The 12,873-nt window shown below is 43.3% G+C and overlaps 1 protein-coding gene across 3 annotated transcripts; it reads left to right on the top strand.

Annotated features, from left to right (window-relative positions):
- Nucleotides 1-543: 543 nt before the first annotated feature.
- On the top strand, nucleotides 544-11,339 carry LOC148524742 (transmembrane protein 14C-like). Of its 3 annotated transcripts, none has more exons than XM_088471659.1 (6): nucleotides 544-705; nucleotides 3,904-3,994; nucleotides 7,063-7,189; nucleotides 7,838-7,939; nucleotides 8,362-8,449; nucleotides 11,164-11,339. In XM_088471659.1, exons 2-6 carry the CDS (start codon nucleotides 3,905-3,907, stop codon nucleotides 11,219-11,221), a joined length of 465 nt encoding a protein of 154 aa, XP_088327785.1. In that variant the 5' UTR covers nucleotides 544-705; nucleotide 3,904; the 3' UTR covers nucleotides 11,222-11,339. The 3 variants fall into 3 exon arrangements, with proteins under 3 accessions (XP_088327785.1, XP_088327786.1, XP_088327787.1); XM_088471660.1 differs by having other exon boundaries at nucleotides 545-705; nucleotides 7,093-7,189; XM_088471661.1 differs by lacking the exon at nucleotides 7,063-7,189 and having other exon boundaries at nucleotides 552-705; nucleotides 3,904-3,980.
- The last annotated feature ends 1,534 nt before the right edge of the window (nucleotides 11,340-12,873 follow it).

The raw sequence follows: 12,873 nt of genomic DNA, 5'->3' as shown, positions 1-12,873 counted from the left end.
ACCACTTGTGGGATTTACACAGTAAAAATCAGCTGACAGCATCAGGTTGCAAATTTGTACTATTTTTCTCAGCAAATGGACCCAAGTGAAACATTTATCCTTTAATTGAATTGCTGCTAATTGAATAGGTTGGACTTTTAAGCGTTTTTTCTGTGTTATTATGTGGAGTATCTCCAGATGGAATTATTGTTATAATAGTCACACCATACTGTATTAAAGGTATATAAAAATATTTTTATATTCATGATCGATTCCTGACTATATCTTTTCTTCTGCCATTTCACAATATCTACTAGCTTAGAGTCCAGCTGTGTGTTTTTATTGTTGTCAAGATGTTCATCCAAATTTGCACAACCAATATCTTATTCAAGACTAAAATCAATATTTAAGTGCAATGACTATTAAACTGAATGAAGTTTTAGTTAATATGACTCAATCCATCAATGCACTATCTGTGCTGACAGACGGGAACATTCAACAGAATAGTGGAAGAACAGACACAGAACTCAGTTGCTTATCATGGGTGGGCAGGATACAATTACACACACAGTCACGTGACGCTGGGATAGATCATGTGACCACCACAGACCAGTGTCCTCCTCTCCCTGCACTGGTGTACCGCTGCGTGTGATCTGGAGCTGCTGAGTGCTGACCTCCCGCAGATTTGTGGTATTGTACGTAGAGCGGCGTCCCAGTGACTGTCAGGTGAGTGCATGGTTATTATTCACAGGAGCAGCCAGGGGACACTGACAGAAGAGTATACCTGCAGCCTTGTGTAATGTAGGCGCTGTGCTGGGCAATCAGTGACACACAGACACCTCCAGTAACCGGGGGCTGGTCCTGTGCGTGTGTCTGCTGTGCAGGATAAGGACTGGGAGATGTCCTATCGGCACTGACGCGTGTGTCGGGACAGACTGTGTAGGCCTGGGCCTGGGTATGCTGCTGGCCTGGCAATGCTTCTCTGGTGCCAAGCACGTTATTTGCTGTACTCTTATACAAATATTCACTTCCTGTGGTCAGCAATGGCTCCTTGGCAGTACATGTAGGTAGGGTCAGCAATGGCTCCTTGGCAGTACATGTAGGTAGGGTCAGCTACGAAGGGGTCTGAGGCCTAGACAGCACAGTAATCTGCTCACTTTCATGTGACAATTTGCAGGTCTTGTTTTTATTTTGTAGAGAGGTAACTGCTTACATTCCTGATGCTAGCATGCACCCTGCCTTAAGCTGGCCACACACTAGACCAACTTACATCCAACCAGACAACTTGTTGATTGGTTGTAATGAAAATCTGGTAACGTATGGGAGTAAATGATGATCAGCAATTTGCTCCTAAATGCCAGAAAACAGATGAAAATGGTCATCAGACAAGTTTGTTAAATGTTTGATCTAAAGTATTTGTTCAAACAACAGTTTTGGTCCATTTTCCGGCATTTGGGATCAAATTGCTGATTGTCATTTGCTTTCATTCCTTACCAGGTTTTCATTCCAACCAATCAACAAGTTGGCTGGTTGGATGTAAGTTGGTCTAATGTGTGGCCAGCTTTACTCTGACCCTAATATAGGAGGTTTAAGATGTTTATTTTTTGACTGTTACACTTGTCTTTTATTTCCATTGTTGTGCATCCTAATAAATGTCTGACCTATTATTATCAATAAACTGGTCTGTATAAGCAGCTGTATAGACCAGTAACTTCCTCTCCCCTAATAGCATTTGTAAACAAGTCAAATAAACATAACCAATTTAAACTGAAAGTTGCAGTTTGTATTCTGCAACTAAGTAATAACCATTTTCTCTTTGACCATAATTTTCAATATTCTGTGCCATGAAGACATGTGCTAGTGCTAAATAATACCCCTTTAACATGGCAATGCCGAGCTGAGACCCCTTTCAGACTGCCGGCTCGACCCGGTAATGACGTTACAGCCATCACGTGCTGATCTGGCGCTTGGAGATGAGATCATCGCCGGTTCTTATTATGCTGTGAATGGGTCCCGGGTTACCTGTTCACGCTGAATCGCAAGCCGGAGTGAACCCGTGTTCAACCCTGCTCATTACCAGGGTTGAAATGCTGGGTTATTTCAACCTGTCCCTTTCACACTGCACAGTAACCCGGGTTGTTACGTTTTTATGTGCAATAACCTGGGTTATTGCTGGCAGTGTGAAAGTGGTGTATAAGAAGTCAGGCACTTCAGTGTCAAACAAAACAGCCTGGTAAGACTTAGGGCCTGATACAGACCCGCACGTGAGCGCATATCGCTTGCAAGTGGGTCGATGGTCAGGCAGTGCATGCACAAGCCCCGGAGCGAGTGAGAACTTCACTCGCTCGGGGCTTGCAGCAAAATGGGGCAGCTGTCGATGTTGATCGATAGCTCGCCACGTTTTGTGGGTGGCTGCACAAACGGAAGCGTTCCCGAACGAACGCCTGCCGTTTGTGGGCGGCCCTACTGACATCACACGTGATGTCAGTAGTGAACTTCCTGCTCTATTAGAGCAGGAAGTTCACTGGGGCTTGCGGTGGACGAGACCCTACCACAAGGGTCTTGTCACAAGTCCGATGGTCGCGATAATCGTGACCATTGCCAGGCCGCCCGCACAAGCTGTGGGTGGTCACAGACAGCTATGCGAGCTCCCTGGAGGCGGATTTTTTTTAAAACAAATCCGCCCTGATTCAGAGCGAGCGCCTAGCGAATAGCGAGCGCCTCTGAATCAGGACCTTAGAACTAAAGATGAATTACAGTTCACTGGCACAGGTTCTGTCTGTATTAAAAGCGATAGGTTAAGGCAGGGTTAGAGTTAGACAAAATTGGCAAGAAATCATGGCTGGGTTGCTGCTGTAACAGTGGGTTAGTGCTATTTGCCTTGCTTCAATGACATCTATTATACACATGTATTTCCAAAATAAACCAAATGGATCAGGAGAGGTTAACTGGTTTCGCTCTTGTACATACTCATTGGGAAATTGCAGTAAACCTGGACAGAGTGACTGATTGCTTTGCACAGTTGGAATCGAGGATTGGATTATGTATTGTAAAAAGTTACTGATTTGTTTGTATTTTTCTTGTTGAATACTCTATTTCACTTTTTGGTTTATTGTTCAGTGTTCTCCCCAGGCTGTTTTATGCGGGTGTACCACCTGGCAAGAAACAGCCTATCACCCGGCACTTTGGGAACCTGCAAGTGGGGACAGTATCTGGGAGCTGTATAAAAAGGAACTGATCCTACAGACTTTGCAGCTTTTTCATAATCCGACGACTGGGCCTCTAATAATAAGAGGAGAATCAATATATAAAATGTTATTTCAAGAGTAAATCGTTGGGTCAGGGTTTAAAACATTTTATTATTGCAAAAGCTCCCACCCGGCTACTTGATGCCACCCGGCTGGAAATATTTTCTGGGGAGAACACTGTTGTTGTGATTTTTATAGCTATTTAGTGTCTTATTTAAAATAAAGCAAAGAACAAACCTGATCTTAAAATACATTTATTTGTGTGACGTATAGTATAGTACGGCACAGAGCCTGCAAGGATTTGGAACTAAACGGCAAACTGCCTCTCTAAAAGAAAAGTCTACATCCGCCACTGGTACTGTTACAGATCAAACTTAAGTACTTAATGGAGCCTGCTATATGTTCACTGACTCAAAGCTGACTACGTATGCCAGCCAGCAAGTTTAGCTCCAGAGATACTTCTAGTAGAACCTATATCAACCCACATCTGGAACCCATGTCAATGTTGGGTTACCCAGCTTTAGCTACTTATGATTCAAGCCGTATCTATCTTAATTTTTGCTTTATTGTTTGACAGCCGCTCAGTTTAATCATGCTTAGGACAGTTAGAGCCTTGACTGAGCCTCTAGAAATCCCTGGTTATACTGTTCTAATATAATATTGTGTTCTATTTTAGAATGGGCATAGAGTGGTTTGGTTTTAGCTATGCCGCCCTGGTTGCTTCGGGAGGAGTTATTGGCTATGTAAAGGCAGGTATGTTTTTCATGGTAAGAATCTTACCAATAATATGAATATTGTATGTTTGTAAATACTGTACACGTTATTCTGAACCAAGAACCTGAAAGTCCTATTTATCACAGTGTAATGGAACACTTATTAATTGGTAATGTGATAACAATTATTCTTTATTAGTATTTATTTATAAAGCCTCTTGTATTAACCATAGCATTGTACAATTGTGGAGATTATTGTTGATCTATTTGCATACTATATTTACAACTGACAATATTAAATCCTACAAGTCTGATTGATGAAGATACATATTGTGGGATCTTCTATCTGGAAATCCATTAATCGGAAAGCGAGAAAGTAAATGACAAATGCTTTCAGTAATGACATACACACTAAATCATGTTTTACACTGCTCTCCACTCATTCTCCCCTCCCCCTGTGCTTCTCCTTCATATTCAAGTGATAGAGAGGGTGTCACTGATTAGCTGATAGCAAAGTGCTTGAGTTAACTTCACCAGGAGTTGCAAATGATCAGAGTACATGAATGACCTGGAGGAGCTGCTTGTGTGTGATACCAGGAGAACCCATGTTATTACATGGGAGGGGCTGGCTGTGATAGAGAAGTTATAGAGGCAGTTGGAAATAATTCCAGTGGAGACTAGGGGCTTTATTTACTAAGCCGCTGCTTCCCAGTTGCAGGTGAATATTTAAAGCGGCACCCGCAGTCAGTGGAAAGCTCGCCATGCTTTATACTGACCGTGGGTGCCGTTTTAAGTTTTTACCTGCAACCTGCCAGGAAGCAGCATTACTTTGTAAATAAAGCCCCTAGTCTCCACTGGAATTATTTCCAACTGCCCCTATAAGGTCTCTGTTTCAGCCAGCCCCACCCATGTAATAACATGGGTGCTCCTGGTATCACACACAAGCACTTTGCTATTTAAAACCATGCTAATATTGGTTTCTCTGTAAACTAATTTTCAATGCTGCTTCTAGAAGATGTTAAATGACTGCAGTTGTAGAGAGGGAATGCACATCACTTCATTTAGGACCAGTGCATGCCCTACGCTAACATCGCCGATTAATCTGCAGTGTTGCCAGGCTCTGATATTTGTCGCTCTCCTCTTATTTTGCTACAAGAAATGCTACAGTTGTGTAGGTTAAGCTCGGTACGCACTAGAGCGACGTGTACCCGGCTGATATATCGTATCCTCGGTACACATCAGAACGATTTAATGAAGGACGAAATATTCCCTAGTTCCGTCCTAAATTACCTTACATGACGCCACATGCAATGTCGTCTGGTTGGCAGTGTAGCATGGCCGACTGGAAGATATCGCTAACGAATGCGGAAGTGCGCAGATTGGCCGTACACACTGAACAATCCAGCTGATATGTCATTCCGATTTGGCTGGAAATTCCATTTTGGCCGATATCGCTCCACTGTTTACCAAGCTTTAGGGTTAGGGGACGATTCAATGCAAAGTATATTATGTAGCCAAACATTGGTCATTTTCCTGTGCAACTGTAAATTTTCCTGTAAATGTAATTATAAATTGGTGTTCTGAATATTGATTCATCTCCTGTACAGAGCATTGCATTTTTCTTTTTGTAGTACTATCCTTTTTTTTTGTTTTCAATACTTTACACTGTGATATTAATACAATGTAATGTGTACAACACTTTTACAAAATAGCATATACTTGGAGTTTACCACTAGAGGTCAGTAGTGGTCTTTATTTCAGTGTAGTTTGTTGTATATTACCAGTTATTTATATAGCGCACACATATTGCACAGTGCTTTACAGAGAGAATTTAGCCATTCAGATCAGTCCCTGTACCCAGTGGTGCTTACAATCCATATTCCCTACCACATATACATAGTACAGTTAAATTTTATTCAAAGCAAATTCTGTTTTTTTAAATTGTGAAACAAATTTGGAGGTAACCCATGCAAACAAGGGGAGAACATACAAAATCTACACAGGGCCCTGATTGAACTCCTGGCCTCAGGGCCTGATTCAGACCCGCTCGCAAGTGGGTCGATGGTGGCCCAATGCATACGCACGGCGTGTGCAAGCCCCGGAGCGAGCACAAAAAGCACTCGCTCTGGGACTCGCTACAAAAGGGGCGGCTGTCGATGTTGATCGACGTCTCGCCCCATTTTGTAGGCGTGGTGGGGGGGTGGCTTCACAAACTGAGGCGTTCCCATGCGAATGCCTGCCGTTTGTGGGCGGCCCACTGACATCACCAGTGATGCCAGTGGGAGAGCTTCCGGCTCTATTTGAACCAGAAGCTATCCGGGGCTTGCGGCCACGAGACCCTACCACAAGGGTTTCGTCGCAAGCCCGATGGTCTTGACCATCGCGACCATCATCATGGCCGCTCGCTATAGCCGTGGGTGGTCACCAACAGCTATGTGAGCGGCCGGAAGGCCGCTCCTAAAAAAAACGAGCGCACACTTTTTGCGAGCGCTTCTGAATCAGGCCCTCAGTTCTATGAGGCAAGAACTCCACCGACTGGACACACATGCTGTTACTACTTCATTGTTTTACCTTCTGGCTACATAGTCACTGTGCAATATGTAAGTTTGTAATCATTTCTCATGCTGGGCATACACTATACAATTATCTGGCTGGTTGGAATGAAAACCTGGTAATGTATGGGAGCAAATGACAGTTGAGCATATGGTTTTAAACACAGGAAAACAGCCAAAAAAACAATTGTTCAAATTGGTTAAATCCATGTGTTTTAACCAATTTGTTTGATCGACCATTTTTGGCCATTTTACAGTTTTGTGAGCAAATGGACGATTGTCATTTGCTCCCATACATTACCAGGTTTTCATTCCAACCAGACGGATAATTGTATCGTGTATGCCCAGCATAAGTGTTTATCTTCATATTGCTCAAAATCTTGAGATCTTTTAGCATATAACTAACATGTTATATAATCAATTGCTGTGCAGGTATCCATCTCTCTATCTCTGGTAGATCTCCCCCATATAACAAACTGACAAAGTGTGACAATATGAAAGTATATTTATATACGTTTTTATGTTCTAAGAGTATGTGTGTTTAATCATTCTCAGTGACCACTTTATTAGGTACACCCATTGTGGAATCATCCCCTACAGTTTCCAATGAGTTGTGTACGGGATCCTTGCGGTTGGGATGCCGGCAGTCAGAATACAGACAACGGCATACCTACAGTCAGAATCCCGACCCAATTAGGTAAGTCTCCTAACCCACCTTTCCTGCAGCCTAACCCTAACACCTCCCCCTAGTACCTAACTTTCCCCTAACCCGAAAAGGGTGTGTGGCCAATCGGGAAGGGGGCATGTCCTTGTAGCACACCAACAAATTCGTCAGACTTGGGGGCGTGCCCAGCACTTAAGGAGGTGCTAGGCTTCCCCCAAGCTCTTCCCTCATGGTGAATAAAAGCCATACGTATGTGTAGTGCATCTCTTCACCGGGCGGAAATCTGTCACCGCAACTTTTCCCACACGCAGGACACTGCGGCCTGTGGGTGAGTAAAGCACAGGGCAGGCTGTTTTAGCAGGGCGCTACTAAAAGGGCAGGGCACATTTTACCCTTTTAAAATTGAGCAGGGCACGGCCCCCAGCTAAAACAACCTAGCGGGAACACTAGCATCGTTATAGTGTTATATTTAGTGCCACGTTAAAGCAAAAATAAAATAAATTAAACATAAACCCTGCAGCTCAAGAAAAATTGGAAAGAAGTGGGGTTAAGTCTTATATTAAAGATGTAATAACCAGGTTCTTTAGCTTGAAATTTACTATGTACAGTAGGCTACATAGTCAAATTTGTAGAGCAATAGTGCCATTCTCCACATGTGCTAATGACCGTTGTGTTTTTCAGGTAGTGTTCCATCTCTTGCTGCCGGTCTTCTGTTCGGAGGTCTGGCTGGGCTAGGAGCCTATCAGATGTCACAGGATTCAAAGAATGTATTAGTTTCACTGAGTACGTTTCTAAATACCTCTCTTCTCCTGCAATAATAATACCAAGTTTAGAACTCAGAGACTAATGTATTACTTCAACTATATCTGACAATATACCAGTAATCTATTTTTAAGATTGATTTCAAATTAATTTTCACTATGTATACATTTTGTCTTGAAACAACCTAGAGGATGACTGATCACTTAGTTGTGGCAGATATTCTTGTGTTCTGGTTTCGTACGCTGACACAAAATACTACATTACAGTATATCTGAAATTATGTACTTCTCAAAAGGTTTATGCCGTTTTAATATTCATTTTGTGAATATAACCTAAATCCCAAAACAAAGTCTAAATGAATGCAAATAATTGGTAGCACAGTCTTCAGACACAACTGCTAGCTGTACTCAGCATATGATTACCCTTCCTCCTTTATGTTCCAGTTGCATCAGGCACATTAGCGGGCGTAATGGGCTACCGCTTCTACAACTCTGGGAAATTCATGCCAGCTGGATTAATTGCTGGTGCCAGGTGCGTACTTTCTACTGAAGGTTTCCTGTTATATGCATGGAAATACCTTCTGCAAGGGAGATGCATGGTCTCAGAAATGTTCTAAAAATGTATGGGGCAATCCTGGGCAATGGTCTGTCTTATGGGTGTTCTATCGGAGTGTCGTGGATAGTGGTTGTGTACAGAATCGTTCACATAGGAGGCCGTATGCAGGCTGAGAATCTGCACCTGTCATAGGGATGGTGCTCCTAAAGACAAGTTGTATTTCAGTGTATACAGGTGCTGGCAGTGAGCATCTCAGTCCTTTGGATGCATGGATGTACACCAGGGAAGGGCTTTGTAGTGACATTTGCATAAAGTCACAGTCGTGCGACTGGCAAAAGACAGAGATGAACATGTTTGTCTCTGAATCATAATATCCTTTCTGGCCACAGGCTACCCATCTGCTAAAGGCTACTACCAGAATAGCACACCATGTTACAAAGCTAACCTCCTCTCGTGCTGCCACCACGAACATGACAATGAGGTCCGTGTACTCCAGGGCCTCCAAAGTCACCAGATCTGGTGAATAGAGACACCTTTGGGATATGATGAAACGTAGGATTTTCACTCCGCACTATGGTATCTAGCTTGTACACCAATGTCTCTATCTAGCCAGAATCTTCTAGATCACAAGATTATCCCACCGCCTAGGTTAGGTGTCCTAAAAAGAAAATGAATGCAACCTGAATGGTGAGTGCAGTATAAACTTCTATGAGGGCTGGAATCGTAAAATCCTTGTTTCACTAGGAAGATCTGTAACAAGTTCCTCATTTGTAAAGTCGCATACACACTGGACGATGTGTCCAGTGAGCGGCAGCTGCGGGGGTGCTGGCATCGATAAGTGCATACACACTTGCCGATGCCAGCAACAACGGTTGGAGTGGGCCCAGCATGGCATCGCTAACTATATTGTTCTGCAAGTTCAGACGACTGGGGATATCGTTAACGACCCGCGGGAGCGTGCATCGTCCATAGTTTACTGCTTACACACTGAACGGTATATCATCCAGTGTGCATGCACCTTAAGGTAATAGTTCTCTTTTCACATGGACGGATTTATAGTTCAGGTTTAGCTGTCTTCAACCAGTTGCCTGGCATGGTCACATCAGATGCGACCACACCAGGCTGGGCTTTCCCTGACATGGTCGCATCTGATGCGACCAGTCAAATGCCCAGTGGGCAGCTTGCTGGAAGTTAACTTCCAGCAGCCACCCATCTCAGAAAGACCTCCTGGTTCCTCTGCAGCTATTGCTCCTCCCCTTGTCCCGATCACTGGTAGGAAGCAGTGATCAGGAAGCCCGGTACCGCCACACCCCAACTTGGCGACTGTAAAGGAGATGGAGCAGCCACCAGGGAAAAAAAAACTAACTAACCGCACTGTCCACCTCTCCGTACCCTTACCCCCCGCCGCCTAGCTATACAGCCCATTGGCACACATAGCCGGTGGCTGCAACAGGAAGGAGCAGCCACCGAGAAAATAGAAAACATGCTGTCCTCTAGCCCCCCGCTGCCTGACTAGAGAAAACAGCCCCGCGAATCCAACACCCGACGGGGTAAAAAGTTAGCCCTCTGTCCTCCACGAATCCCTCATCACCTCTCCACTTACCCTCACCGCTGCCTACCTAGAGGCAACAGTCCACCGGTGGCTGCTCTGTCCTCTGCAGCCGCCGGGTGTAAGCAGCGTGCTGTCCCCCCCACTTGACCACCCCTTCATGTAAGTGGCATCAGCAGAGCCCCGACACTCTCTCTCTCTCTCTCAAATATATATTTATTATATATGCTGAAAACTCAGCACTCACCATTGTTAAATCACTCACAATAATACATAAATAATAGGGGTTTGGTTCATGGATTTATCAATGCAGTTAAGCCTGCAGCCTACATCACGGGACCCCATTTCTGTGCAGGTCCTACACTATCCGTCATACTTATGGAAACCTGGTAGCTGCTATCACAGAGTTTAAACTGAAAAAATGTTAACTGGTTTAAAGCTCACCTGCCAACTAACTTATGGCTTTTTAAAGGCAAGACAGTCACCATACAGCTTCTATCATACTACCAAGAAGGCAGCTGACAGAGGTTAATATAAATGAGCTTGCACAGGGGTGCATGAGAAAGCGGTGATCACAAAACGGCTAATTAAAAATTAACCAAATAAACAAAGTCCGAAAACCACTGCACTCGCCACACCCAGATTTGGGGTGCAAACCTGCACTCGCCATTCACAGGCCTGGGGTGCAAGTGGCTTGTGACCACACTGCTTAAATAACTAAAAACAGAAAACTCAGAACTCACCATTGTTAAATCACTCACAAAAATACATAAATAATGGGGTTTTGGTTCATGGATTGAGATATATGTACAGATGTAGCCAGCCTCATCGTTGCCACGATGTGCCCAAACGTGCGCACGCATTGCGGCATAGTGCAGCAATTGCCAGGCTTCGAGCACTCACAGCTGGCGATTACCCTATTGAAGTCTATGGTGTGCGAACGCTATAGCAGTGGGCCCAACCATGCTGTGTTTTTAAAAAAAAAAATTAAATCCGTGTTGGATACGTTTTAAATTGATGTTCTTGACCTAATTCAATAAAAAAAAAAAAAATTTCAGAGAGGTTTTTGGGAAAAAAAATAAAATAAAGTGGTTAATAAGGATACAATTGTTGTTTACATGTTTTGTTTTCTGCTCCACAGTCTGCTAATGTTAGGGAGGCTGGGACTGAAAATGTTGGAGAAACCTCACGATACATGATAGAGATGAAGCACTGAAACCTACATATATCTTCAATGAACAGTGTCCTGATTCTGATTATACTTGTTTACTGCAAATCTCATTAGTTTTCTAAGTAAAACCTGTTTTTACAAAGTAACTCGCATTGTGTGATTTGTGATGTATTGAAATTATATGTTAATCAGATATTGTGGTTGTTGACTAAGAATAATGACAAAAGCTCTTATTAATGAAACATTCAGGAGTCCTGTCTTTCCTGTACCAATTTCTTGAATTGCAAGCACAGTTTATGTCTGGTTTTCAGTCAGGCCAGGGATGCTGTAATGTAATGTTACTCTGGGAAGAGCAACACTAATATTGCAATGGTAAGCAGGGCCCTTATGGCTGCCAAGTTATATGGTAGAGTGAGGGGAGAGTCATACGAGAGACCTGACTACAGGACCACTCCATACAAGTCCGATGAATTATCCAGGGCAAAAGTAGATAGGTTGGATACTATTTTAGTTATATACTTTGCCTCCAGTAGCTAACAAACTACTCTCAAACCATTATTAACTGAAGGATACAAATCAGGAAAAAAAAAAAGTTCATTTGTAATACTATTACAGGTTCAGTCTCTCATATCCAAATATTCCAAAATACAGAATATTTTTCGCATGAGGTAGTGAAACCTTTTTGCTTTTTGATGGTTCAGTGTACACAAATTTTGTTTAATGCACACAAATAAAGTATAAAATTACCTTCAGTCTGTGTGTATAAGGTATATATAACACATACATGCATTCTGTGTTTATATTTGGGTCCCATCCCCAAGATATTTCATTATGGTATGCAAATATTCCAAAATATGGAATATTCCGATATCCAAAATACCCCTGGTCCCAATCATTTTAGATATGGAAGACTCAACCTGTAATGTTGTAAAGATATAGGCTGGATACACACCTAAACGACCAGCTATTGTGCCGCTGTTCAGGGCGATTTGCCTTCACCATGGACATCGAATGATTGCCAGTACACACTTAAAAGATTTAATGAACGACGGAACAATCACTGTTCCGTCCTTCATTAATCTATACAGCCTCACATGCAATATCGTGTGATTGGTCGTGCTGCACAGTCAATCACACGATATCGCATGCGACCGCAGGAGTGCGCAAATTGGGCATACGCACTGCACGATATGCCCGATTTGTCGTTCTGATTTGGCCAAATCATGCTAATAACGTCCTGGTGTGTATGCACCTTAAGTCTCCAGAAATCTTTGAATAATGGAGGTTTGGGTTTCCCGCTAGTGCGGAATTATTATTATGTAGCTCAGCTACATTACATTTTGGCTTTCTAATCCTGGTACAAAGAAATGGGTGGATATTGAAAGTGCTCTTACCCCCTGACATGGGACTTAGCTTCCTCCCCTGGTTACCTGAGATCTACAGACCTGCTTCGGCCATCCTTTGATTCAATTTACCCTCTCTCTTTGGGTTGAGGCAAATGGAATACTTCCGCTCTTCACATACCCCTCTCTGCTTTCTTCGCTTTGTAGACACCCTGTTTCCATCAGGCTGTTCTGACACAATCACCTCGTTCTGGACTACAGAGCTGGAGAAACCCTTAGCCGTTAGGAGGGATGTCTCAAGACCCAAGCCGTTAAAGACAGACGGGCTAGGTCCAGA

The sequence above is a fragment of the Taudactylus pleione genome, unplaced genomic scaffold (assembly GCF_031769625.1).
Source record: "Taudactylus pleione unplaced genomic scaffold, aTauple2 ptg000116l, whole genome shotgun sequence".
NCBI lineage: Eukaryota > Metazoa > Chordata > Amphibia > Anura > Myobatrachidae > Taudactylus > Taudactylus pleione.
This window is presented reverse-complemented; position numbering and strand designations above follow the sequence as displayed.

Coding starts and splice junctions, on each gene's coding strand:
- LOC148524742 (XM_088471659.1), top strand. CDS start 3,905: ATGGGCATAGAGTGGTTTGGTTTTAGCTATGCCGCCCTGGTTGCTTCG. Junction 7,190..7,837: donor CAGAATCCCGACCCAATTAG/GTAAGTCTCCTA, acceptor TGTGTTTTTCAG/GTAGTGTTCCATCTCTTGCT. Junction 8,450..11,163: donor GGATTAATTGCTGGTGCCAG/GTGCGTACTTTC, acceptor TCTGCTCCACAG/TCTGCTAATGTTAGGGAGGC.